This window comes from Orbicella franksi, chromosome 6 (genome assembly GCF_964199315.1).
Source record: "Orbicella franksi chromosome 6, jaOrbFran1.1, whole genome shotgun sequence".
Classification (NCBI taxonomy): Eukaryota; Metazoa; Cnidaria; class Anthozoa; order Scleractinia; family Merulinidae; genus Orbicella; species Orbicella franksi.
The window spans coordinates 590,676-616,574 of record NC_138150.1 but is presented as its reverse complement, the minus strand read 5'-3'; the positions used below and the strand labels follow the sequence as shown (position 1 = coordinate 616,574).

The window sequence follows — 25,899 nt, the reverse complement described above, 5'->3', positions numbered from 1 at the left end:
TACTCCCGAGTAACACCTTTATCCTTCTGATAAATTAATTGCGATCGATAGCTAAATTCTCGTTACAACACTAATGCGTTTTCGAGCAATCGGGTAATGAGAATAAAGAAATCCATCATGTAGGGGATAGCGTCTGGATCGTCGCGAAATTCTCAGCACCGGGGGAAGTGACAAGAATAAACATTTCAAATCAAGGGTTTGAAGAGCTACAAATTTAGGTAACAGGCGAGCTAATTAGTTATAAAATCGAGATTAAGATTAATTGTTAGATTAAAAAGCATTTTTTATAGTCCGTTTCGAAACATGACAATGATTCTGGGAACAAATTAATTCTCACTAAAAGAAGCAAATACCAGTCAACTGGAAAAAACTGGCCTATCACCAAAAAAGCAATTTAAAATAGGCATCTATAGAAGTGCATAGTAACATTAACAACTGCAACAAAATAAGCGTTTTCTAGAAACCAGCAAGATCTCACGCAATCATCTTTATTTCCCATCCGAAAGGAAAAGACTCCTTAATTCTCTATTGAAGACTCTTAAAACTGACAAGGAAGTCAATTACACGGCAGTGTAAGTCTACAAGTAGTCCTTGACAGATTTCTGGAAACCATTTTAAGTGATACTATCCTTGTTTTCTTTTGTGTTGGACGCATGAATCGTTTTTCTAGCAAATGTTCAGGAAAGGACTGGAGTCCAAGTAGACGTGCATCATAGACAGCCGGTCAGCGGTCCAGAAACAGGGCGGCACGGTACCATTCTTAAACAGATACTGGAAAAGAACGACAACATCATTTTGACAGCGTTTGCATCTCAAGTCTACGAATTAAATTTGACTTGACTTCTCTGGTGGGGGGGGGGGGGGGCGTGCCCCCTATAATGGCCTATATGGGGAGGCCCCGAGGGAGGTACCTTCTTCAGGCTTCAGGTATACTGAAGGGTACAGATTTCACAGATTGAGGTATATGAAAGGGTAGGGAAATCAGAGTATCTTGACTCCCGCTACAACATGAAATGAAGAAATAATACTTGTTTTTTGGTTAACAGTCTCCTGATAATGCTTGATGTTCTCCCATAATATTGTTCCTAATTTCATTTCAAGGGTTTAGAAAAGGGATGCAGTGAGCTATGTGACAGAGTTATTTTTTCCAATAAAAGGCATACGAAATGGGTAGTTTTTTTGTCAAAATGGTATACAAAAGGGCAAGGGGTTGAACCTGGGGGCGGAGGCCCCCGTATAAACTTTCTAGGCTAGTTATCCCTCTCCCACTTCGGGCTTGACCTGTATTAAAAGACACCGTGGTGATGGAGTATATTTGTATTCTGCGTTATCTCACGTCATAAATAATGCTGCCAATACGAAAGCTCGAAAACCGTTATATTTGTAAATGGTTTGGTTCATCCCCCATGCCTATGGCTTCCCTTTATTTCGCCTGAAAACTACACAAAAGGATGAAATGACTGGTGAAGGTCTTTTATGTGGAGGTAATCGTATGAATGCGAGTGAAAGTAAGGACTTACATTTCGAGTGATATTTGAAAATTCTCTCAAAATTGCACGAGCCTTTAGGCAAGTGCAATTTGAAATTATTTTCAAATATTACGACTAATACATTGCTGGAACTTTCATACGATTACCCATTTATTATATGACTGAGAAAATTATGAACGCGCGCGCATTGATCTGCACCGCAGTGGTAATTACGAATTAAAGATAAATTGGCGTGTTCTCAGCCAATCACAATGAAGTATTTTGTCAGTCATATATTATTCTCAGAAAGAGACGTAAAAATAAACTTGTAAACAGTGGTTAGCATACCGGGTAGGACGTATTTGTTGGATGTACAAATCGTGAATTGTCAAGTTTGTGCGGAAGAACCCAGCCAAACCCGTTTAACACTCCATTCGTGTACATCAGAAACACCGGAAACAGCGAGTTGCAGTCAACCACGTTTAATAGATCATACCAGTATAACTTCCCTATAAACAAAGGCAAATACGGCTGTTAACAGAGTCTTGTAAATTTTGACTTTCATCATGGACAATGCATAGTCCGATGCAAGCACGAAAACAAAGTTTGGCGGAATTCGAAAGTACTGTATAGACTTTGCATAGTACTCTTTTATTCTCCTAAGCCTTCTCTCGCGTTTGGATAAAGATTTGTTGAAGAAAGGGGTATTTTTTCATTCCTTGTACAACATAAAGTCGAAAACAGAAAACAAGCTAAGACAACTCCTTATCGTGTTTACATCAGCGTGCACGCGGCATCATCAAAATTTAAGAAAAAAAAAATGAGCAAATTTGAAAACCCTGAACTCCCGCGGGCCGGTGAGATAATGATCATGAACATCAAGCTAGCAAAGGTAGGAACCTATATCTTCATCGTTCGTATATATTTGCCATAGCCACCTTAGTGAATTGTTAAGATAGGTGCTGCACAGCTGTTAACATAAACTACGAGTAGTCCCTCTTTCGCTTAGTCCGTCGTGCGTGACGCCAAAGAAAACCGCGAGAAAAAATGGCCGGGTGCTGGCCGGGTGAAATCCTGGGGGCGAGAAGCACTTGTCGTAACACCGAGCGCCTTCCCAACTTACCCATCGACCAGAAGCACTCTCCCTCAGTCCACTTCGTTTCTAACAGGCCGTCCTCAAGTAAAGGGACCTGAACGAGTCCAGATGACTTGGGACTGTTTTGGATCAAAAGTCGGTCGCCGATATATCGGGCGTGTGAATGTTTCTTAGAACAAATGAGGCTTGGATCTTTAAAGTAAGCTGTTATGACGTAAGTGTCGTTCTCCTCTCTCCAATGCAACGCCTTAGGCTCAACAGATGATTTAGAAATCTTTAGAATATAAAAGAAAAATTAAGAAATCAACAAATGTCTTGAAATAATGTTCAAAGAATAATAATCCTGGAATGCCTGATGATGTGCTGAGGTGCCTCGTCTACAAAAATGTTCGCCATGTTGAATGGAATAATCCAAAACTGACAGAACAGATGCTTAGCGTCCATAATCAACTACAACAGCGTCATCAGCCACGACATGGCTAACTGAACATACTTACCCCAGTCTGTATTCCCGCTATGTTATCGTTTTCATCAAATAACAGCATGAGTGTCGTGTTCCCATCACGAACATAACGATTTCCGTGAAAATATGCGCTGTCTTCAAGAAAAATAAATAGAGATCAAAAGAATTATTTTGCTGTGATGTTTTTGTGTGCTTCTATGATTATGATGTACACCTGGTAAATAGATCCGCAAAAATGGAGGAAGTGGGGAGAAGGCCCTGAGCTTAAGGGGAGGGGGGTGGGGAAAGAAGGAAGGAGGGGGACCTACCATCGACTAACATCACTATACTCGGGACAATAGTACTAAACCAATTTGCTTCATCCTTCAAAAATGTTAACAATAAAAAATAAATTAAAAAACAAAGTCAATTCTCCGACCACAGGCGTATGCTAATTTATAGCATTTTACACTCACCGCGACACTTGTCCTGCAAGCTCCACCCTTTGTCGACAGCGTCAGTAACGGTCAGCGGCATCGCCTCCCATTTGAGCCAAGTGACTGAGAGACAGGTAAAGCTTTCAGGATTATATTCGTAAACAAACTGTTTCTTGAGCATATTTACTTATTAACATTTGGGGGATCCGTGACGTCTTTGGATGAGTTCCTTACGATATTTGACCCTGGAGAATACGGCATCCCTCCTGTAGGAGATTTAAAGTGCAAAAAAGTCTTGTAATCGCCTACCTGATAGTGCGTCCCATTTTGGAGCCATCGGGTCTAAAAGAACAAAAACAGTCTCACACATGTATCAAGTTCTGTTCAGTAATGGAACTGGGGTTAGGCTTTCCAGAATGGACTTAAAATAACAATAACACTGAACAACAACAAAACATTTAGGTAAGTAGCAAGCTAGGCTCTTTTTCAACACGGACAATTTATCTCCGGATAGTTTTACAACCCCTACACAAAATTAATGAATAAGTACGAGAAGCTAAGAGAGGTCAATCAAACCCAAATGTTTAGCCCTCCAGCGCTGCTGTTCGCTAACATGTCCCCACAAAGCAAAAAACAAAAAAAAAAACCAAAACAAAAAAAAACCAAAAAAAAAACCAAAAAGAAATGCTATTGCTGTCCTGGCCGTCATCGAGGGTTCTCCAGTAATCCATAAATACTGAAACGAGTCAAAAATATCTTTCTCTGTTATGAAATACCAATTTCCAATCATTCAACTAATTTTGAATCACTTCAAAAATTTCGAGAAGCTAAGGCAAAGTAGAAGCTCCCCTTAAAGTAGACCAGTTAGGTCCAGCCCTCTTCTTTAGATCAATGACTTGACTAAAGAAAGAGTAATAATTATTAGGAGTATATTTTAGGTTCATTTGCTGACTTTACTTGACCACTTATTATACATTGTCCATAAATTTCCTTCTGAGCACAGTTGGATTCATCTCAAGTTTGATAAATACATCCCATTTGCTAGGTATATCAAGTTAACGAACCAGGAACATCTCGGAGGCCAAATTTTACGGATTTGTGTACAATAGGACAACATGCTGTCCAAATAATTGGATGAGAAAAATTCCGAGGACAGCCAAAACCAATTTGGCTGTCAAATATATTTTTGAATCCAATATTTCCAAATTGGACTATGACGTAGTCTTACTAGTTTTTAATTAGATCGCGTACGGAACTATCCAAATTACCTGTTAATTTGAACACTATCCAAATTAAGAATTTATTGGGCTAGTAATCTAATTGATATGAAAAAAGCTTTGTTCTATAATTGCGAGTGAAGTACTTACTTTTCTTAGAAAAAACCGTTAGTATCGAAATATTCCTGAAGGGGGACTGCTTGTTAGTGAAAACTTGATTTATTTTAAAAACCTCGAGCCCTAAATATCACCAAAATTAAAAATATTGTCTGAGAATTTATTTATAATTATATCATTATCTAGTGCTAAATAAAATCAACTCCGCTACGAATGAGAGAAGTTTGTAGTTCTGTTGCAAATTTAATGCTGAAGTCGGAGTTTAGATGAGCAAATAAGTTTCTCATTTAAAATCGATTTACTAACAGCATAAAACACTTAAATAAGTTTAAATTTCCGCTTCTGTTGAAAAATTATGCTGTTCGGTTTGTGTACAAATTGTGATAGGCAAGTTTGTTTACACAGCAGTGTTATTATCCGACTCAGTTGTAAGTTTCCCCTTTATTTAGGGAGTAAATTGGCCAAAAAGATTAGAAAAAAGAGAACAAACGAGAACATTAGCTCAGACTGCATGGTATTTCGCAGCATTTCTTACAAGTAAACTAAACTTTTCCATATGGGTACGGTAATTTCTAATTGTTGGCCTTCGAAAAGTCTTACCTATCCTGTTTACGCACATAAATTAAAAGGAACAACAAAGACGTGAATCTTCCAAATATTGCCATTACCTGCGTTTCTAGATCTATGCCAGTACCTTCGCCCAGACACCGCCATAAGGCAAACGAACAACGCCGCCCAGATCTTCATTTTACGATGAAAGGCTAGTGAGTTTTAGCAGCAACTTAATTTAACGAGGCTCTTAAACGCTTATGTGCTATGAGAACAATTTACGACTCATTTAAAAGCACATCTGCAGCAGCTGAGTAAACATGCGCCCCGTGATATTGTTGGCAATGATCAATAGAAAACAATGAATGAAGCATGAAATGTAGAACTCATTACACTGCAGGACAGGAAATTCAAGCGCCGACCTCAGTGCAAGGAGATACGCGACAAGCACGGAAACGGAAATACTTTCATCGTGTTTATGGAATATTCCCTCGTAAAATAAATCGTTTATGTGTCTAGTTCTCTTATTGAGTAGACTAACACTCAGCTCAAAGTACTTTTACACCCAAACAGCACTGAAAAACACTGAACAACAAGTCCCAATGATCGTATCCAAATTCTCTTTATTGTCACTTATATCTCCCATAATTTTCCCTGGGAGAAAATGGTCTTTGATCAAGATTTTTGTCTAAGGTAATCAGATTCATCCTTCTTGTAGAATTTGTTAGAAAAGGTAAAACGAGATTATAAGAATTAACATGAACAATGAATATGATCCAAAAAAATTCCATGAGAGCAGAACGCACTTGAAAGGAAAAGAACCAGAAGGCATTGATCATCTGTGGTTTTCTTCTCATTTTAAGACACTCAGGCGCCGGAAAGCTCTGCAGGCAGCTCACAATTAATTACGATAATAATTTATGAGATATTAGTCATTTACGAATTCCTTTGCTTTCTTATGTTTTTTAAGTTATAAATGTCATTTAACGAGTTGTTGAAAGGGATACGAGTTTAATGAAGAAATAGTTTAAATTTAATGCCCTTTTAATGAGCGCTGCTCCTAACAGTGCCAACATTAGATGAGGTCTCAATAATAAGAAAGCCACGCGAACACAGCCTGGGGCAAGCAAATATCTACAAGAACAATCAAGACAGTTTGACTTATTTATACAAACACTACAAACACATACTAAAGTAATCCGGAAAATGAGGTAGGCTGCTAATAGGCACTGCCAATGGAGGTGTTGATTAGAATGATTTTCTACTTAGCTCTGTCATTAATAGAAGTTTGTCAGGCACACTGGTTTAGTATACGGCTATACTGAAGAGGATTGTATTACAAATAGGTTGTAACTATGTAACTGCATACATGAATTAATCACAATTAACCCCTGGAGAATGCTAGCGGAGTCTGGAGCAGATATTTTGGGCCTTGTGATGCAAGTTGTCGTCTTTTGAAAGATTTTCTGTTTTGTGCCTCAATCTAATCTTTTAATTTTTACTTGCATGTATTCTCTGTAATTAACGTACGAATGTATCAAGGCTTTTTTAAGCGAAACAGAAAAATTTATGAATGTAATGTAATTATAAAAGTAAAAAAATAATAAAAAAAAGAAAAAGAAAATTTATGTCCATATTATGTGTTTCTCGAAAAAAAAAATCATTCTGTTATCGTTAAGTTGTACTTTGGGAACTTTCCCAGAGAGGGCGGAGTTGTCGGGTAATTTTAAGAGTTCTCAGCATGGACGTTTTCCAAGACAGTTCTTCGATGGCAGAGTCAACATCATACGAAATATGAATGAACTGTTGATGGGAGTCAAGCTGTTGAGAGGGTGACAGGAAACGTAAAAATCATGTTAGCTTTGCATGTAATGCTACTTTTTAAAACTTGGGGTTATATTTGCAATAACCTCAATCAATTATCGCGAGCAGGGATCGGAAATCATGGCGAGGTTCAAAGAAAAATACGAAAAAGTGGAAGGAGCCTGTCATGGGTCCTGTGTTTGGGGAGAGCTCTTTCTCTCAAGGCCCCTCCCATGTGGGATTATGGGTTAAGTCTTAAGTCTCATCCCAGTTTTCTCTCTTCCCTAAGCCTGGTGAGTTGTTTGTTACGTAAGCAAATAATAAAATACAGTTAAGAATATAACACAAACAGCGGTGACGAACATTGTATTCCAACGCATTTTTTAAAACGCATTTTTTTTACGTTGCCAAACAAAACGAAGACTCCATGACAAAAAAAAACATAACATTTCAAGGCCCTCGCTAAACGTGACCATTCATTAGCCCTTGCTGATCATGTGAAAACTACTAGTCACAACATAAAATGGGATCATTTTGATATTCTAGCGTCCGGCAAAACTGACTTTCATTGCAAAATTGAAGAGACTCTGTTCATTCAAGAGCTAAAGCTTTACCATAATGTCAATGTCAGTAGTGAGGAGTTATTGCTTAATTAGCTGTTTCTCCTCATGATGTCTAGACAGGTTAACGTACTGCCATAGGAAGATCATTTTTCTCAGTCTAGGTTCCGGACCTCTGATTTTTACGATATATATATATAGTTTTAAAAAAATTGTAACGGTCACTTTTGAAAATGTATGCAGACTAGCATACGAAACGTCAAGTTCTGTATTAAAATGCGTTGGAATATAATGTTTATCACCGCTGTTTGTGTAAGATTCTTAATCAAGCTACGATGGCCTAAGAACAAGTTTATAAAATACAGTTATTTAGCGTTCGCTCAATGAAGAAATTACCCCATGCATTTGTTTTAGTTTATCTATCACGCCCATCTTTTTAATCTTTTATTAACAGTTTTCAAACATCGGTTTCTGAGTCCATTAATACGTTGTGTTTCGACTCTTCTCAAAATTTGCAAAAATATACAGATAGTAAATAAAAATAAATTTATTAATAAGAACCAAGAAAAAACCTCCTGAAGAATCATCTTCCGTACCATTACCTACACTGCAGTCTAAAGTCATTCTAGAATTAAAACGTCATATGAAAGTACATTTTAGGCTTTGTTTACTTTGTTTGTCTAAAATACGAACAGGCAAAGAAAGTTACGCCACATGCACAGGGTAATCATTATGAGGTCAAGGTCTGTCGGAGTTCCATTGTATTCAAGTAGACACTTCCCAATAACATCGAATTACACTAAACCCACTCTCTTGCTTGCCAATTAAAACGAATCTCTCGCAATATTCTTCAATTTATCAGCAGTTAGATAATAACTCATCAACTTTATTGAGGCTAACTCGAGATAAGAATACTTTTTCAGAGCTATACATTAGCTGTTGGTAGATGAAAGAAGAACTTTCTACTTGATGCCCTTAGCAAAATATGTTGAGAAATTAGAATTTGATCGCGTTCGGAGATTAATTAAAGCGTGATGAGAATTAGCATCTGTCAATTAACCTTGAGTGTCTCTTCAACCTTTTTTTTTGCGATTTTATTTTCTTTTTGTTGCGCAACATCTTATCACGTATTTCGTTTTTAGATTGCGGAAATTTTGGTCACAATAGAATATAACCAGTGTATAACTGTATGTGCCAGATCGGAAACTGGAAAATCGTAAATGCGATAGTTTAAGTATTTACAAATAACAGTATTTACAAAACAGTAATTGGACGTAGTTTATTGAAAATGCGTGTGTCTGCAGACTCAACAGCCCGAAGCGTTTCCCATTCTGTTAATTGCTTTCTCGCCTTGGAAATGTAAACAAACGGGTCGTTTTCGTTAGCAGTATAAACTCTGGTGGATGGTTGAAAGAGCAAAGCGAGGTCATCGGATTCTGAATCGAATTTTAAATTCCTGGAAAATCTTCTGTGAGCTGTATAATAGAAAATAATTAAGAGCGGTTGATGAACAAAAACTAGACTCACACATTTCTATAACGATTTGCTGTTTTATTTTAACTTTTAAATAATTCAGCGGAAAACAAGAGGTGCAAAGACGGCTCGAAATCGATTTAAAAATAAAGTAAAACCCGAAGATTGGCTCCGAATTAATTCTTTAGTAAAATAAAGTTTGAAAGTCATGCGTATTCAGAAGTTATAGGTCAGGTCGTTTTGCATTAGTTGCGAAAATCATAAGGGACAATTTCCAAACCGAGAAATCATAAATTAGAAGGAATTTGAACGAACTCTTGTATCTTGAAAAGAAATTCACGGGATACATAGTTAAAAATAGTCTTCAATGAGTAGGAGAAAATTCTCGCGAAACAGATATTCATCAAATGTAATTTGCCGCATAAACTACTCAATGATGCATTTGTGGACTGTGAATTTACATCATAAAATAGTCAACAACACTACAGAAGCAAGCGAAAGAGTTTATTTGTTTGATACAGATTTTAACACGAAATCTAGGCAAGTGCTAACTGGGAAAATGAATGGGTTTCTAGCAGTAAACAAATGCGTAGAAACAAATGAGAGGACTGAAGAGTCTATCGGTTCGGCAATTAAAATCAGCTCATCTTGCTCGCAAGAGTCATAATAAATGACAAAAAAAATCTCCCACACTGGATAGCGTCATGAATATTTAATTTTTGCCGTGGCAGATGTCTACACTGCTTCGCTGCTGATCAATGAATGTTCTAGAGGAGGATTATGGTCGTGCTGTCTAGTTCGATTTGATGATATTATAGGCGAAGTACAAGGCTGGAATGAAACGTATAATTTTGTAGAAGTGTCTGCGCTGCAACTTGGAGTAAACATGATTTCGATGGCAGCTAATGCCTTCGAAGGCTTCGACCAAACGACGCAAAAACGGAGTTTGATCACAAGGGTAAGTTTTTGAAGGTATCTCGTTTTATTTATAGTTTAGTTCCAAAATAAGAACGCAGTGAATGATTATAAACAACGACCGCACGATTCGAAATATTTCGTGAAAACACTTAACGTTTAAGATGATACTGCGTTTTAAAACGATCTCGACATATTGACTTCGAATAAAAAAGCCGCTAAACAGAGTTCATTCACATGTCACCTACTGCGACAAAATGCTGCATAGAAAATAAAAAATACATGGCCTGCGCATAGAAGCAATTCAACGAGTGAACCGGAACTATCCGTGAGCAAACAAATCTGTCTTGGAGACGAAATAATTTTTTTTGAACATGGAAAGGAATAAAATATCAAATAAACTATGGCTTGTTAAAGGTCTAGAAAATAAGCGCGTTATTTTTTGAGTTTGAAATGACATCGGGAGCTGGCCGGCAAATAAACTAATGAGATATATATACTTAAATATATGCCGAAGCAGACTTGTAGCTTAAGAATATTTACTTGTAATTTGTTTCCTGGCAAGAACAACTTTAGCGTGCGAACATCTTTAACTGAACAAGTGCATTATCGAGAAATTGTTACAATACTTCACTAAGTCGGCAAGAAAACTGAAATTAAAAAAAGTGTACGTGTGTGGAAATTGACATGCGCCATCAAATTATGTCACACCATAACACAGCAACGTTTTTGTACAAAATTATCGAAGCCAAAAAGCGCGTGAGATTGATTCAAATGTCGAATACTTTAAAAAAAATGACATTTTTTACTTTCTAGTTACCAAAGAAATGAGCTTTTGGCAGATCAAGCATTGTTTCGAGTCCGAATGTGGTCGGCCAGCTTCCTTATTTATCAAAGCAAAATAACAATTCACAAATAAAATTCGTCTGAAGCGCGCAATTCAGTTTCTTGGCCTAACATCATTATTGCCCTGCGTACTTTATTCACTACATGTAAAACATTTTTTTCCCACATTTTGCAGTTATATACATTTGTAAGGCCGTCGTCGTACCTCGCTTACGACGAACAATACAATATTCAAAATGGACGGTGAAATGTTGTAGTTTACAACGTTTGACAAAGGATAGGCTTTTGCGGTTCTGTTAATCTATTTTGCGAATTGTATAGCTGAAAAGGTATGCTTTAGAGTGATAGAACTTTAATAAAGATGGCTGTAAATTTTACCGTTTGATTCAAAAATGCTTCAGGCAAATGAGGTTTTTGAAGATTGACTCGGAGAACAAACTGAAGAACATTTCTCAATCTGAATCTCAATTTGGAAAGGGATCACATTTTCGTCTTTAGCAACGCGAGGGTAAGATGAACCTATGTTTTAGTCACGTTCTTAAAGGAATACAAAGGCTGCTGTCAACGTTGTACAAGTCAGGCGGAAACTATAAAAGAGAAACCATTCGCTCACTCACCGACTTAAATTTTTCATTATAAGCCGCCTGCTTCCAGCTGTGAATTTTCCCAATTACCAACCGAGGCAGAAGACAATTTCGTTGTATTTGCATTTTTGAGCCAGAGACGAGGTAAATAATGTTAAGATCGAAAGAGAAACGCAAGCAGTTTTGGTTTAAACTAATTCAGGCAGGTGTTTTAGTCAATAGCGGCGATATGCATTTCTTGCAGTCGATTACGACAATGTTTTTTATCTGAAAAGCGCTCCAAAAGTTAGTCAAAAAAGACGGCACTAGCAACATGTTTTATGATCCTACTGGAATGTTTGCCTTAGCGACAGATGGAATAAATTCGTTATAGCCACAGGGGGGTCGGGTTGAGGAGATCAACGTATTTTAAGATGCCAGTAAGAAAAGGATTAAGATTCAAGCACTAGAACTGCTAAATGTCAGAGAAAAAGCCTGTTTGAACTACGATATAAATTCTGTTAGGCCAAGGATTCGCATTTCATGATATTCTGCTACCTTATCACAGTCCAATTTAATGTTAAAAGTTTTCTGCGTGGAATCCATTCCTTTTATGTTAAAGTTATGTCGTCATAAAAAACAGAAGATCAAATTAGGGAAGTTAAAACCTGCCGCTGAGCTACTTATGCATTTTCATGAAAACCACACAAGAAATCGACAAAAATTGACGCGTGTGTAATTTAAGTGAGCATGAGCGACGAGGAGTTTAGAGTTTTAGGGAAGCACAGAATACAGGTAAGTCAATTTTGCCGTAAAAGAGTCGCGTTCTGTGAGTCACAATGCTTCGTTCAGCGTAACTTATTGAGATTTTGTTTCCTGTGTCAGCCACAAAACAAAGCAATTGGCGCCCAATGGCTCAAGAAGACATCTCCTTCTTTGTAATTGCGCGCTGAAATTATCAGTCGTCCACGCATACACCTTACAGGAATTTTTTCTCGGGGATTTGAAATTGGGTAAGTCCTCCAAGGAAGACTTATTTCCCAAGAACAACGCTAAATTTTGACTTCATATTTCCCGAATGACGTCTGTCTGAAGACATTTTGTGGGGGGGTTTCTATATTTCCTTTTTCATAGCTTCAGTTGTGTGTATTAGTTTGTCATAACCACAACTTTATTTAATTTAATTCAGTTAGCTCGAGGCGCTATTTTCACAATTAGAAAATTGCAGCTCCGAGTTACATTTAATTTAGGCTGATAAAGTGCAAATAAGGAAATCGTCGCTTTTTGAATTCTATGAATACTTGGTCCATTATGAAAATATTATCGGTAGCGAAGTAAATAAGTGACTAATCTCGAGATTTTTTCATTCAACACAGTCTTTTGCCTCCTGAATTGAGCAGATCTTGATTAACATGCTGTTGATTTCATTCCGAATTTAGAATATGATAATTTTTCTGTTAATCTCCAGCCAGCGAATACAGTGCGGATTTTATTGTAATCATCTTCTTTGCCTTGAGACTAAATCTGTCTACGAAGTCCGTTTCATTCTACGTCGTTTTCAGTGTGTCTTTGAATATTATACATCAATACCTTAATGTAATGGACGATCGCAAACTTTGTGCTAATCTTCAGTTTAGGATCTTTCTCAGAGATACCTGTATGCAACAAGTTGTTTGAAACTTACTTTCTCGTTTTTATACCAACGTGGTATAATTGATACATATAAGTTATACATCGACCTAAAACAAAAATTATCGCGTTCTGTAACTGTGTTTAATTCCTGGTGTGTTTAAGCTCGATCAATGCAGCTATCACAGCGAGGACGATGAAATATTTTGTTAATGGCTGTACCCCCTCATCGAAAGAAACTGTCCAAATACACTATCTTTAGTAAAGTACGTTAGATGTAAAACCACTCAATAAACCACTAAGATTAACTTAACTTCAGACCCACTCGAACTAATTCAATGACTCGGCGTGTGACTACGAAAAGTAATTGTTCTGGCGCAAAAAGATGACACTTCTAGGAAGATCTTGCACAACAACTTATTCATAATTAAAAAGAAGAAACTTGAACCCTTTCTCGTACTTATGTAATCAAATATCTTCAAGAAGTATCGATAAGAAAAGATAACACTATAATTAACGAGTTCATCTATTGAAAATACTGACTTTCAACAGTCACCCCACGATATAGCCTGGTTACAAAGTCCTGGAAAACCTGGCTTAATAATTACCCCGTTACTTTTTTTAAGCAGGCTCTAATTCCCTGATAACATTAACATTTTCCTCAGTGCTTAGCCTCTTGACTGCCTATACGACGTATACTCAGTGCGTCAAGATATGGCGTACTGAGTACGTCAAAACTTTAATAGATTTAGTCAAACTCCCGCCACACTAAAAACAACTTTTATCGGCACCTGATATTCGTAGGAGGTTTTTCGAGACACTACTAACTTCCCATTCCTGTGACGTCATATGGATATCAAACTACGTCAACCTCAGCGAAATTAACTGAATTGAAAAGACACTTTAATAACCTTTCAGAAACTGTGTACATGTTGGTAGATTAAATGAAAAAGCTTATGGCATTTGAAGTTTTTTTTTACTGGACACCCATTTGTGTAGCACGCAGCGCACACGATGGTCTGGCACTCAAGGAATCAGTTGCTTCTTGTTATCAATTTTACCATCTACTACCTACTTCTTCTACATTTTCAAAGGGCAAAGACAAGCTCATAAATCTTCAAACATTAAAAAAAGAAAAATTAATTTCAACTAATACAGAAGATATAAAGCTATTTGGAACTATTAGTATTAATTTAATTTTAGTTTACCAAACTTGGTTTGAACTTTTCATAAATTAATCTTATTAAAAGTACAATTCAATCGTGAAAACGAACTCCTCCGAACAAACCGGAAATAAACCAAAGAATTCCGAAGAAACCCGACGAAATCCGAAGTTTTCTACATTATTATGAGTAACGGTCAGGGATCAACAAATGAAATGCGACGAACTCTCTGTTGTTTTTGTTCGCGTGGGTTATTGTAATTCTCATCCTCACATGAGATTTTGCTGTCTTGCTGTTAACACAAACCGGCTTTAGTAATGGACGTGGATTTTGTAGCAGGAATCCACAAATTTATCGGCCAGGCCACCTTTACAACTCAGGCTGCGTTTCGCTCCAGCATTTCTTCGAAGGTATTTCCCATTGCATTGTTTTGTTTAAGATTAATGTTTTGATATTTGCGACACTAACCGTTTATCAAAATCTCAGTCTAATTATATGTAATAAGGGAAATTTTCGGTCCGTGAGTTTAGCTGAACCGTTTAAAACTGACAGTATTTTTCTCAGATTAGTGGAGCCTTATAAAATTTAGTCCTTGATTTGAAATCTTTGAAACATTCTGCGAAAAAGGAATATTGAAAATAATTATGAATTCAAAAACATATACGAACGATTTTAGTCGTCTCCAAAACTGATGTTTGAGTAAAAGTTTGACCAGAAAACAACTTCTCAGTCATTCACAAAAAAAAAAAAAAAAAAAAATCTGGAAACTAGCAGCGTAAAACTTCAATTATCAATTTATATGAGAAAGGTAAGAAGAAAAACACGCCGGTAAAATTGCTCTGAAGAACAATGAGCGAAATTTTGACCTAATTGAGTTAGAAAGTGTTATCAACTTTAATATATTTAAGTAACTTCAGCGTTCACAAGTTACCAGCGAAATTTTGTTCAACATGCATTCAAATGAAATATTATTGTCCGAGATAACTGAATTGCAAACCGCTTCTTAAGTTGCAGATTGTAGCATGCCCCTATTCCTAGGTATAGACACATCATAGTAAGATTTCTCTGACAGATTTGTAGTTAAAGAAAGAGCTTTGGTCTTCTTTTGAAAGTTTAAGCTTTTAATCAAATAATCGACCTCATTTGGGTAATTCAATTCATTAAAAATAATTTCACATCATTAATACAACACTCGTTGAAAAGAAAATCACACGATTACAATAATAGGTCGGTTTTCTGTTTATTTTCTACAAATTTTAAAAAACAGACACATCCAATTTCTATGGTTAAGGAAAACCAATGATCAATTAGGTTACAAAAATTCTCTTTTATTTTCTTTCCGGTATTTCATAATAAAAACAATAGATAGCTCCATAATTATATTTAGCATGCCACGGTTACTGCCTATGCTATTTACTTTTGCAATTTACTTCATACATAAAGCAGGTAGCGAGCTTATTCATTTAAAATATCACTTCCATTTTTATCGCAACGTCTGGAAAAACAGCGCAAGTACTTGATATGAACAAATCCGGCTCGGCATGCCAAGTTAATTCATCATGTAATCAAATAAAAGAATTGTGCGCCGACTAAGTGACGTAAGTAAGAAACTACTGATGAATAATTTTGACCAGTGTTTTATTTTGTTGTTATTTCTATTGAAAGCTCTATGTCTCAGTCTGTTGTGATTAGCAACTTATAGCAGCAAACTGTTAATCGTTAATTGCGAACTAATTAGTTACCTTTCTATATATGGTCTCTGGGTTTCTTAATTTTCCTCATTTGGAAGAAAGTTTACAGCACGATGGTGAAGCCGTTTTAAGAACGAATCCATCACAAGTTCGAGTAACAAGCGGACAAAACTTTGTACCGAGATTATTTACATTGTATCGCAAACTTCTGTGCCACTGTTTTCGATATTCTCTTGAAAGAAATTTGGCATAAAATTTTGAAAACAAATTGTGAAGTTCATATGAAACACTTGAAAGTATTGGTGAAATGAAACTGATAATCAAATTTTACCCGTGATTGCACAATTTCTCTGAACTTTGAAATTTATTCTCTCGAATTCCCATGGAAAATTGTTTTTGGTGTTATTTCAGGCAACTATTTATATCTTTAGCTTTTAGAAGTTGCAAAAAGGACTGTAATACTTCAAGTTATTCTGGTACAAGGTTTTTGTCCATTAAAAACCGAAATTGCTCGATTGCCTATCGGATTTGGTATTTTAAAAATGCTGAATAAAATCGTGAGAGTCCTAGGAATGAGTTCACTTCGTTTAAATTAAAGTTTAAAATACTCGAAGAAACAGCGCATGCGCGAAACATTCATTAAGCCGAAATATTTCTGGGAACAGAAAAAAAATGTTATCTGACATGTATTCTACCAGCTAAACAGACAACAAGCGAAACGCCAAGCCACGCTCAAAATTTCAAAGTAATTTTCTTTGTACTGGTGAATTTTCAAGTTCAAGTTCAGGACAAATTAAACTTTATTTATGGCAGTTTCTAGTGAGCCAATCGTTGGTGAAAAACGTGAAACTGGGACATTAATCTTTCATATGAAACAGTTTCACGTATTTTTCTTCATGAAATTCGCGGAATGAATGAAATAAGTTGACCAAATTAGAAAAAAATGTTGTGATGTCTACACGGATTCTTATCTCGGACTTTCGCCAAAGTGGTGCGACTTTTAATAAATTCAAGATAACATATCTCCACTCTTATTGAGTCTATTTATTTCATTTAGCAATCTGCCTTATCACGCGAGGCAATAAATGTTGCTACTTTTGACTAAAAAAGTCAAGCTCTATTTCATACTTCGATAACTCTTCAACAAGTGGCATACATTTACTGAGAAATTGTGTCAGAGATTATAAGCCTCTTAAAATCACAACGATTTTTTTACGGCTGACATTTCCTGTCGGTGTCAAGGCCTATCACGGGCTAAAAATCTGTCAGTTATCGCTAATAGTATAGCAAATCAAAATATTCCTTGTTCTGGAATATACTAAGAAAAAAAGTGATATCGTGCTTCGCATGTTTGAAAACCGAGACAACAATAAAAACCGCTCACTACGCGCCGTTTTGTATTACATTCTGAAGCTTATACCGGACCGGTAGCGTCTTATTAAAAGCTTTACAATTTTACGTCCAGGGAAAGGTCTCAAGAATTCAAATATACAACAAACTCATCGAGTTGATATTGGAAAAAGAAGAATTGCAAACGAGCTTTATAGCGTCAAAACCTAAGCGGGTCAACGAAAGCTCGAAATATGACGGAGAAAAATTAGAAACGTACAGCTTCAAAGAGAATATCCATTTTATACACTTTTGAGTTGTTTTAAAATTAGCTTCATATGGTCCAATGATCTATGGCCGACTCAACACATTTTAGTAATTATACTTTAGCACTCTTCAACAAGAAGCCATTAGTCGGTGCTGTAAATTTTCATTGGCCACAGTTGGTTTGAATTGCTCTTGACTTCTTCAAAGAATTAATTCAATTAAACGCGTCGTGTACTTACCCAAGCTAAACGGACCTTTCTGCATTGATGTTTTTTCGACAAAAAGGAAAACATGCATGAATTAAGCATTGGCAAGACTTCGCTCCCCAACCATGACACGTGCTTCCTGTCTTCCGTTGAAAAAAGGAGCTTTTAACTTCTCGACCAACCGTGTTTTCACGTTACTTGAAAACGACGGAAGCGAAAGCAGTGTTACTCTTCAACATTTCGGAGAAAGTACTTCAGAACCATCATTAGCGCGAGCAAAATCGGCGGGAAGAAGGGAACAGGTACGTAAACTCCCTTTTCTTTTATTTCATATAAATTTTTGCTCTAGTGCAAAGCTATTACGAACGACGATCGATGGAATATTTTTCATTCAAAGCAGACAACTACGTCGGTGCTTCAACACGTGAAAATATTCCAATTTCACCTTGAATTCGTATTTACATTCGCTCTTGTGGTCGAATATATTTTTTAGGAGGTGAAAATGTTTCATGAATCACTATGAATCGACAAGGAGTTGCAATTTGTCAGTTATGAAAGTTTTATGACTTTTGTTTCCTAATTGTTTTCTCTCGAAATGAATTGTTATTATCATAATGTTTTGATCTATCTATGTTCTTTGAAGATTTCATCATCAATTTTGTTAGCTTTTCTAATTTATTCATAATTCCACAGTTTTTAAGCTAGTGTGGGCTGATGCCAGGCTTTTTCGAGTTCCAAGTTTGCCTAGAACAGCTCTTTATAATCCTCTTATAGATCTCATATGGTTCAAAACGTGCTTGCACTTGAGGTTTTTCTCACAATGTTAGTGTGCAACTTCATCTTCGCGTCGAGAGGAAAACCAGACTTTCTAAACTACAATTTGAATTTTCATCCATTGGAAGATTGTCTGTTTTCTCGAAAATGCACAAAAATAATCCCAGGCCTGAAACTGGTAGAACAAATTTCAGGATTATGAAAAGTATACTTATCTTACTTCAGTTTTGTAAACTCAGGGTAGAATAAATGCCTCTTTCTTGGCATATTAAATGAGAGGCTTTTTACTGGATTTTCATCCAATCGGGAAGTTTCACTTTTATTATTTACCAACTTAGACATGTGGAGTGAAAGCGATTGATCGCTTGGTTTTACATTTTAACTGGTGAAAGAAAAAAATGGCCGACGCTTTGATTCAGTCTTGCAGCATTCGCTTTTTACTCGCGTTTGCAAGTGATCTTTTTACCCGGTTTCCGAGCGGAATTGAAGAAACGAAATATTTCAACTGCGTGGGGAGATAACTTGTATGCAATGCTGAGAACGCCTACGTGAAGTTGAGCCACAGACATTCGAAAGAAAGGTGTTTTGTAATAGTTGTGGCTTGTTCAATTAGCACCGGTTAACCATTTTATCTCTTCACAATGTAACTGATGTAATCGCTTTGCTTATATTAAAGAAAATTTCGCTTCCCTGATGATGAGCAATGTACATGTATGTATGATGGAACACAACAGAAAACGCAGCCTTAAAATCGGAGCCAAACGCTTGTACTCCCCTGATGAGGCAGGTATCAATAAGCGTGGCCTGTTTTCTAATTTTGCGAGATTTGATGTCATGCGCGCTTATTGGGGCCATCGTCTTCCCTTGCGGAAGACGATGTAGATTTGAATATATGATATTGCGTTCCAGACTCAAAATTGTTTTGTTGTTTGAGAATCCTACTCTCATCCTCTTCTGTTTGTCTTCCCATTTTCTGTGAAACGGTTGAAGAAGATCGCAATCACAAGCTTGTGCGTGGCTTCTGCTGTCTCATGATTACTATTGACGCGTTTCTGTTCTTCTCTTTGTTCCTGTTAAGGGATCGATGAGTTCATCCAGCGAGATCTCGTTTCCACCTTATGAAGTCGTCCCTGCCACTCGACCCATTATTGTAATGGGCCCTTCGCTCCGAGGATACGAGGTATGTAAACCGAAGAACGACGAAAACTGACGATAAATGTGCGAGTAGACGTGTACTGCATATCAACCAGTGACATAGTGAAAAATCACATTTAGCTGTGACGCTCCTTTCCTCATATGCTTAGTTCGAGTCTAGAGGAACATTCGATGTCGCATAGGAGTGATTCACTCCTGCAGTGTAAGCGGAAAAAAGATGGACACCATTGCATTGAAGGGTTCGGTTATAATAGGTGATCTTAAACAACTTCTTTTCTGTTGATTTTTTCAGGTCACTGATCTCATGCACAGAGCTTTGTACAACTTTTTAAAGAAGAGGTTTACTGGAAAGTACGTTGTTTCTTTTTTAGCCGAATTTTTTTTATAATAACAGTTCAGGATAAGGTCTATAGTTTGAATCTAATTCAGACTGGCAAAATCTTCCAACAAGGGAATGTTGTATTTTTAATTAAAATTTTAAGAATTATATACGTGTTCTACTAGCGCAGCACATTCGTTACTGGGTTGGGACAGTGATACACAATTCCCACACAAAATCACACGTGATTGGCCACAGGGATGACCCCAACACCAAGTGACAACTGACTGTGTATGTTACCTTTGCGGAGGCGTGGTGCTCTCATGGCTAGTGCGCTCGCCTCCGGACCGAGCTGTTCATCAGGTTCGAGCCCTAGCTGAGGACATTGTGTTGTGTTCTTGGGCGAGGGGTAACCCTGCGATGGACTAACATCTCGTCCAAGAGAAGTAGAAATATTCCTAGTCGCTTTATACAACTGAAACCGCTTATCGTATGTTAACTTTACCACAATATACTTTCAAAGTGAGTTGCTAAGAAAGCTGACCAAAATGCTTGCTGGGTAACAACCTTAATCGATTAACATTCCATCTAATCATAGCACGCCTGGTTGTTTAATGCTCCAGGGAAAGCATATTCAAGCCGCGGTGCTGTGTAATGGCGTACAATTTGCTTGCATACAAATAGAAATATCATGTTTAGCATCCTTAACACCGTGTGTGTCTCAACAGGATATCAGTTTACAGAACACACGCGGATATTGGGCTGTCAAAACGATCAAAAAACAATCCCACAGAGAAGGAAAGATTTAACATCACCAAGACCGGAGGGCCACGGATGACAGGTAAGAAAACAGTAAGACCATGTTCGCTCAAGCTGGGTTGTGACTCTATATTACAACAAGACAATATAAGACGGGCAGATGATTTAGTTTACACAAATTATGTAGCCCAGATTACTTATTTATAATTTTTTCAAAAAAAAAAAAAAAAAACTCATATTATCATGTATGTTCATAATACTTCTCTTATAATCATATTCAGAATACGTAACTAATGCTTGTTAGCAGCTTTTTTAAATATATTTTTAATTTTTTGTGAACAATGTTGTTTAACTGTAACTTATGCATACTAATCATACAATTGTTGCAGTTTAAGCAACTCGTTAACAAGGCATTTGATAAAATTCAACAGCTGAGGTGCAAAAAGAAGTTGAGCGAATCTACGAACTTACCAAGGGTCTCAACATGGTCGTTATTGACTGTGACGTCATCAACCACCCGTCCCAGCTTATGGACTGCTCTTTGGCACCCATCGCTGTGTACATCAAAATGGAGCCGCAAATTCTTGAAAAATTAGTGAAACTGCGTGGCTCTAAACGGAAAAATTTAGGAGCTCAGGTTGTAGCCGCTCAGAAACTTGCACAGTGCAACGAGGTGAGAAATATAATTTAAAGGAGTCACCTCACGCTTTGCGTATCTTGAAACTTCCAGGCTAAATCTTTCAAGTTTGCCGTTTGTAATCCGTAGTCAATCTTTGCCATCCTTGACCATCCTTGTTCCTTCATGGTTTATTATTGTCTTTTTGGCGTTTTTCCGTTTTTCTATCTTAGGAAACTACTATTTTCAGTTTTCCTTAAATTTAAAGGCGATTTTGCACGAGGCCAAAAGAACTTAAAGTACCACGACTGAGCTCCTTTAAGTCAAAGGTCTTAACAGGCGATTCTGACAAAAATAACCAGTCTTAAAAAGTCGAAGTTTGTTCCCAACGAATGGTTTAAATGATTGCAAAACATCGATTTTGATAACCTTAGCTTGATATTATTGAAGCAGATATATATTTTTCATATCCCTTGTCTTTTGAAACAGATTTATATTATGTATATTCCTCGTATATTCTTGATCACGTAGAGACCTGTTTTGTGCCATATTTTGTCTACGTTTTCTTACCTTGCCCCTTCTTTGCTGAGTTTGTATCTATTGCTGAAATTAGAAGTTTCTTTTTGTGTAGCTGATCTCAATCAACTCCTTACATAGTGTTTTTTTACATAGTGTTTTTTAGACTATCTTTATTACTTTCTTGTTTTTTACTTTATTATTATTATTTGTATTAGTATAGGTAATCATACAGTTTCGAGTTCAATTTAGAATTAATTTACACGAGTGAGTTTTTCAAAAAGCTGAAATTGCACGAGCCGCTTCGGCAAGTGTAATTTCAGCTTTTTGAAAACTCACAAGTGCAAATTAACTCCAAATTGAACGAGAAAACCGTATGATTACTTATTAATAATATAAACATGAAAAAATTCGCGCGGAGGAAGTGCCGGAAGATCTTTCTTGAAGCCATTTTTTCATCTACAACCGCAGTTCATATAAGAATTATTTCATATAAACTTCACATCAGAGAAAACTTTTTTCAAAGTTTCAGCACAAAATTTTCGTCATCATTTTACGTGATATCAATTTCTCAGAAACGTTCCTATTGTCTTTCAGTCAATCATAATCCAGAATTGCGATGTGTAATTTGCACTGGCGTTACACTTTTTGGACTGATGTAACACTTTTTACACTGGTGTTACACTTGAACTGCACTGCTCTTAGCCAATCCGAATCGAGTAATTTTTTCGTGTGTATTATTATTATCATTTGTATTATTATTATTAATATTAATATTATTATTATTTTCCGTATATACGAACAAAATAGTAGCTAGAAATAGCTGTTGTTTAATGTACAATGTAAAGTTAGGTTATCACTAATATTTTACTTCAATACTTCAACTCAGGAAATGTTTGATCTAATCCTTGATGAAGCCATCTTTGAGGACGCCTGCGAGCACTTGGGTGAGTTTTTAGATCAGTATTGGAGGGATCTTCACCCGAGTGACAATGAAGATGGGGCCGCACCCTTATCTGAGAAGATGCCTCTGCTCCAAGGACCTTCCAGGGTTCCTGCCCTCAAGGTACCAAAATCCATAGTTTCAAATCTATATTATTTCAGCAAGTATTGTAACGAGATTTGTAAACTTTTTTCCTAAATCTCGGGTAGAAAAAATGAATGTGAACTTCGTTACATGCAGCCAAGAGAGTGCAAAAACATTCAAGAGACCATGCACAGAATAAATAGTATACTGAGTCCTTAGCTAGGCCCAGGTCAAACCTCGAACTTCACATGAGACGATCCAACTAAACCGAGCGAATCAAGTTCATGATAAGTTCGACGTTTGACATAACAGAGTTCGTCCGATGAATTTAGATCGACCAACACGTTCTATTCGTCTGCTAAATTAGTATAATGTTCGACGTTTGACCGCAACGGTCAAGCTTTACCCGTTTGGATCGACTCAAATTGCAATTTAGTTCGTCTCATTCAAAGTTCGACGTTTGACCTGGGCCTTAAACTTAACTCTAGTCTCAAAACACCAAGCGAAGAACTATCTTGAAATTGCTAACAGTCAAAACCTCATTCCTCCAAACTCACCAAGTTATTGTTTTGACCAAATTTAAATTTCATAAAGTTTCCGACTCCATTGACCAGTCAGAATGCCACCGGAGCGAAGCAAGGTGTTCAACAGCAAGGCTCTCCAGTGAAAAGTCCTCAGCAGCAGGCTGGGCAGAGGTCAACACAACATGGAAGCAGTCACAGAAAAATGGCTGTGACTGGGAATGCGCCTGACTTCGGTAAGAAACTCCATGAAGCATTCCAGAGCTCACAGTCTTACCAAGCAGAACCTGCATATCAATCTGGTTACAATTCAGAAGCACAGTATGACCAACATCAGCACCAGAATCAGAATCAACAGCAGTATTATCCCCAGGAGGAACATTACGGGCAGGAGCAAAATTACGGCTCAGAAGGGTATGGGCATCAGCAGGGTTACACATCTGAGCCCTATCATCAGGGGTACTCCCAGCAGTATGGTCAAGATAGCCAATATGGCTATGGACAATATGGACAGGACCCCAATCAGGGGTACTCCCACGGGTACGCGAATGAAAACCAGTACCCCGACGCTTACTACGACAGAGATCCAAACGTGGGATACCAACAGCACTACAATCACGACATGGAGAGTCCCTATCAGCAACGGCAGGACTGGTACGAAGATTCTAGCAGCTACTATGGGAGGGAGGGGTACTACCAGTGAATTGCATTGCGAATCATGAACAGTGTCAGTGGATCACTGATGCACTTTCAATTTTGACATTAAATTTTACATTTGATAGCTACCAATTTATTTGCATACAATGTGTCTTTGTTCGAATTTGGAGACCGTAATTGTACAATAGAAAAGAATTTCTTCAATTTGCACCTTTTGTATTTATTTTGGAATGATTCGTTTTTCAATCATGCAAAGTGCATGCAACATAGGATTGTCAAATGTCAAAATACAGCTTAGAAATAATGCGTTTATAGTGTCAGAGTCACTGACTCGCCAATCAATGGTATGCGCTCGTTAAGTAGCGAATTAATAAGCCTGCCGAATGATACGGCTAACTAGAAAAACCAAACAACACCTGTTTGGGTTTGGTATGAAAGATCCTCTGCCAGACCTGATAGCTGGACGGATCCGTGCATCAAACATTGCATCATGATAACGCTTTATCAACTGATCAAAACCTTCGCACAAAATACTGAATTTCTTTTCCTTACGATATGGAGGAGTTTTACAGTAACTTTTAGAAATAAAGGCAAGTTAGTTAAATAACAGGGCCGTTTAAGCTACACAACGAATTTGTAGAACGGTTTTCGATAGTAGGGCAATGTTTTATTTGTTCACCTGTAGCACTTTGTTATGTATTCTAGCAATCAATTCAAAGCATTTACGCACGTCGGGTTTTCCCGCGCTTGGCGCTGGGTGCATGTTTCAGATACGACAGCTGATTGGCTTATTGTATTGTTTGTGTTTGCTCTGATTGGCCAATTAAGATGGCTTTGATTACGGTTTTACGAGAGTTGGTTATCAGAAAGCCGCTCCATTAACTTTGCTATAACAGACTGCTGTTAAGCGGGTCGTGCTGCGAATATTTAGTATACGTATAGGATCAATGTCATCTGGGAATTTTGTAACTGCATGAACTGTTGTTAATAGTTTTCTCGATGCGACAGATTACAAAGCTGCCTAGCTTCTCTGTTGCCGCCTCGGGGATGAAGAGACTCTGGAATTCAATAACACTTTTTGGGAACCGATTGGGTCGATTGTTTGAACGAACGTTTAAGAAAAGTTATCGTCTACTAAGTTTGAAGCAATAGTCGCACCTGTTCTGGAATCACGTCTAAATGCAGTTAACGTGGACAGCGGTGCATTCACTTTGAGATCATTACTACCTTGTCATAGGTAGGAAGTGCAGTTAAACGCACATGTACAATGCTTGGCCCTCTACTTTGGAAAATTTATAGTAGAACGGGTCTATATATGAAGAAGCGACGAAATATACAACGCTTGCTGAAATATTGCCTTCTAATCAAATCTGTCGAATGCATTTGTGGAATAAAATTTTGTATTTCGAAGATGATTGAAATGACCAGTTATTGACTATCCTCCCCCCACCCCGCCCGCAAGCAATCTTTTGATTGTGATAAAAACAATTTGTGACTGAAGACAAAAAAAAAAAAACAGCGAAGGGTGGGGGAGAGGGGGTTGAGTGGGGGTGGGGGTTAAGGGGGGTAAGGGGGTTGGGGTATCAAAAAAGTTGAGTTTGCCCAGTGTCGAAGCATCAACCGTCTGAGGACCTTTCACCTTGAACTACCTTCTAGAAAGTCTTTCGGCACAATCTCTCAGTACGCGCTAACCTGTCACGTGTCTGCGTGGTTGTCAGTGTTAAACAACGTGCTTGATTGACGGTAAACTGAGGCTAAACAGTGCTGCTTCATGCATTCCAGT

At 37.3% G+C, this 25,899-nt stretch overlaps 2 protein-coding genes across 2 annotated transcripts; one reads left to right on the top strand and one right to left on the bottom strand.

Moving 5' to 3' along the window:
* Positions 1-277: 277 nt before the first annotated feature.
* On the bottom strand, positions 278-5,922 carry LOC145489829 (uncharacterized). The gene is made up of 7 exons (XM_081468884.1): positions 5,447-5,922; positions 3,754-3,786; positions 3,484-3,567; positions 3,063-3,163; positions 2,593-2,839; positions 1,818-1,978; positions 278-771 (listed from the first exon to the last, which is right to left on the bottom strand). The coding sequence occupies exons 1-7, from the start codon at positions 5,523-5,525 to the stop codon at positions 667-669; spliced, it is 810 nt and encodes a 269-aa protein (XP_081325010.1). The 5' UTR covers positions 5,526-5,922; the 3' UTR covers positions 278-666.
* Positions 5,923-17,201: 11,279 nt separating this feature from the next.
* Positions 17,202-25,814, top strand: LOC145489965 (uncharacterized). Its single transcript, XM_081469056.1, has 7 exons — positions 17,202-18,074; positions 19,625-19,726; positions 19,994-20,052; positions 20,749-20,861; positions 21,211-21,452; positions 22,801-22,977; positions 23,557-25,814. The coding sequence occupies exons 1-7, from the start codon at positions 17,898-17,900 to the stop codon at positions 24,160-24,162; spliced, it is 1,476 nt and encodes a 491-aa protein (XP_081325182.1). The 5' UTR covers positions 17,202-17,897; the 3' UTR covers positions 24,163-25,814.
* The last annotated feature ends 85 nt before the right edge of the window (positions 25,815-25,899 follow it).

Coding starts and splice junctions, on each gene's coding strand:
- LOC145489829 (XM_081468884.1), bottom strand. CDS start 5,525: ATGAAGATCTGGGCGGCGTTGTTCGTTTGCCTTATGGCGGTGTCTGGG. Junction 3,568..3,753: donor AAAATGGGACGCACTATCAG/GTAGGCGATTAC, acceptor CCTGTCTCTCAG/TCACTTGGCTCAAATGGGAG. Junction 1,979..2,592: donor AGAGTGCTTCTGGTCGATGG/GTAAGTTGGGAA, acceptor CTTTGTTTATAG/GGAAGTTATACTGGTATGAT.
- LOC145489965 (XM_081469056.1), top strand. CDS start 17,898: ATGACACGTGCTTCCTGTCTTCCGTTGAAAAAAGGAGCTTTTAACTTC. Junction 20,053..20,748: donor AAGAAGAGGTTTACTGGAAA/GTACGTTGTTTC, acceptor GTGTCTCAACAG/GATATCAGTTTACAGAACAC. Junction 22,978..23,556: donor CCAGGGTTCCTGCCCTCAAG/GTACCAAAATCC, acceptor TTGACCAGTCAG/AATGCCACCGGAGCGAAGCA.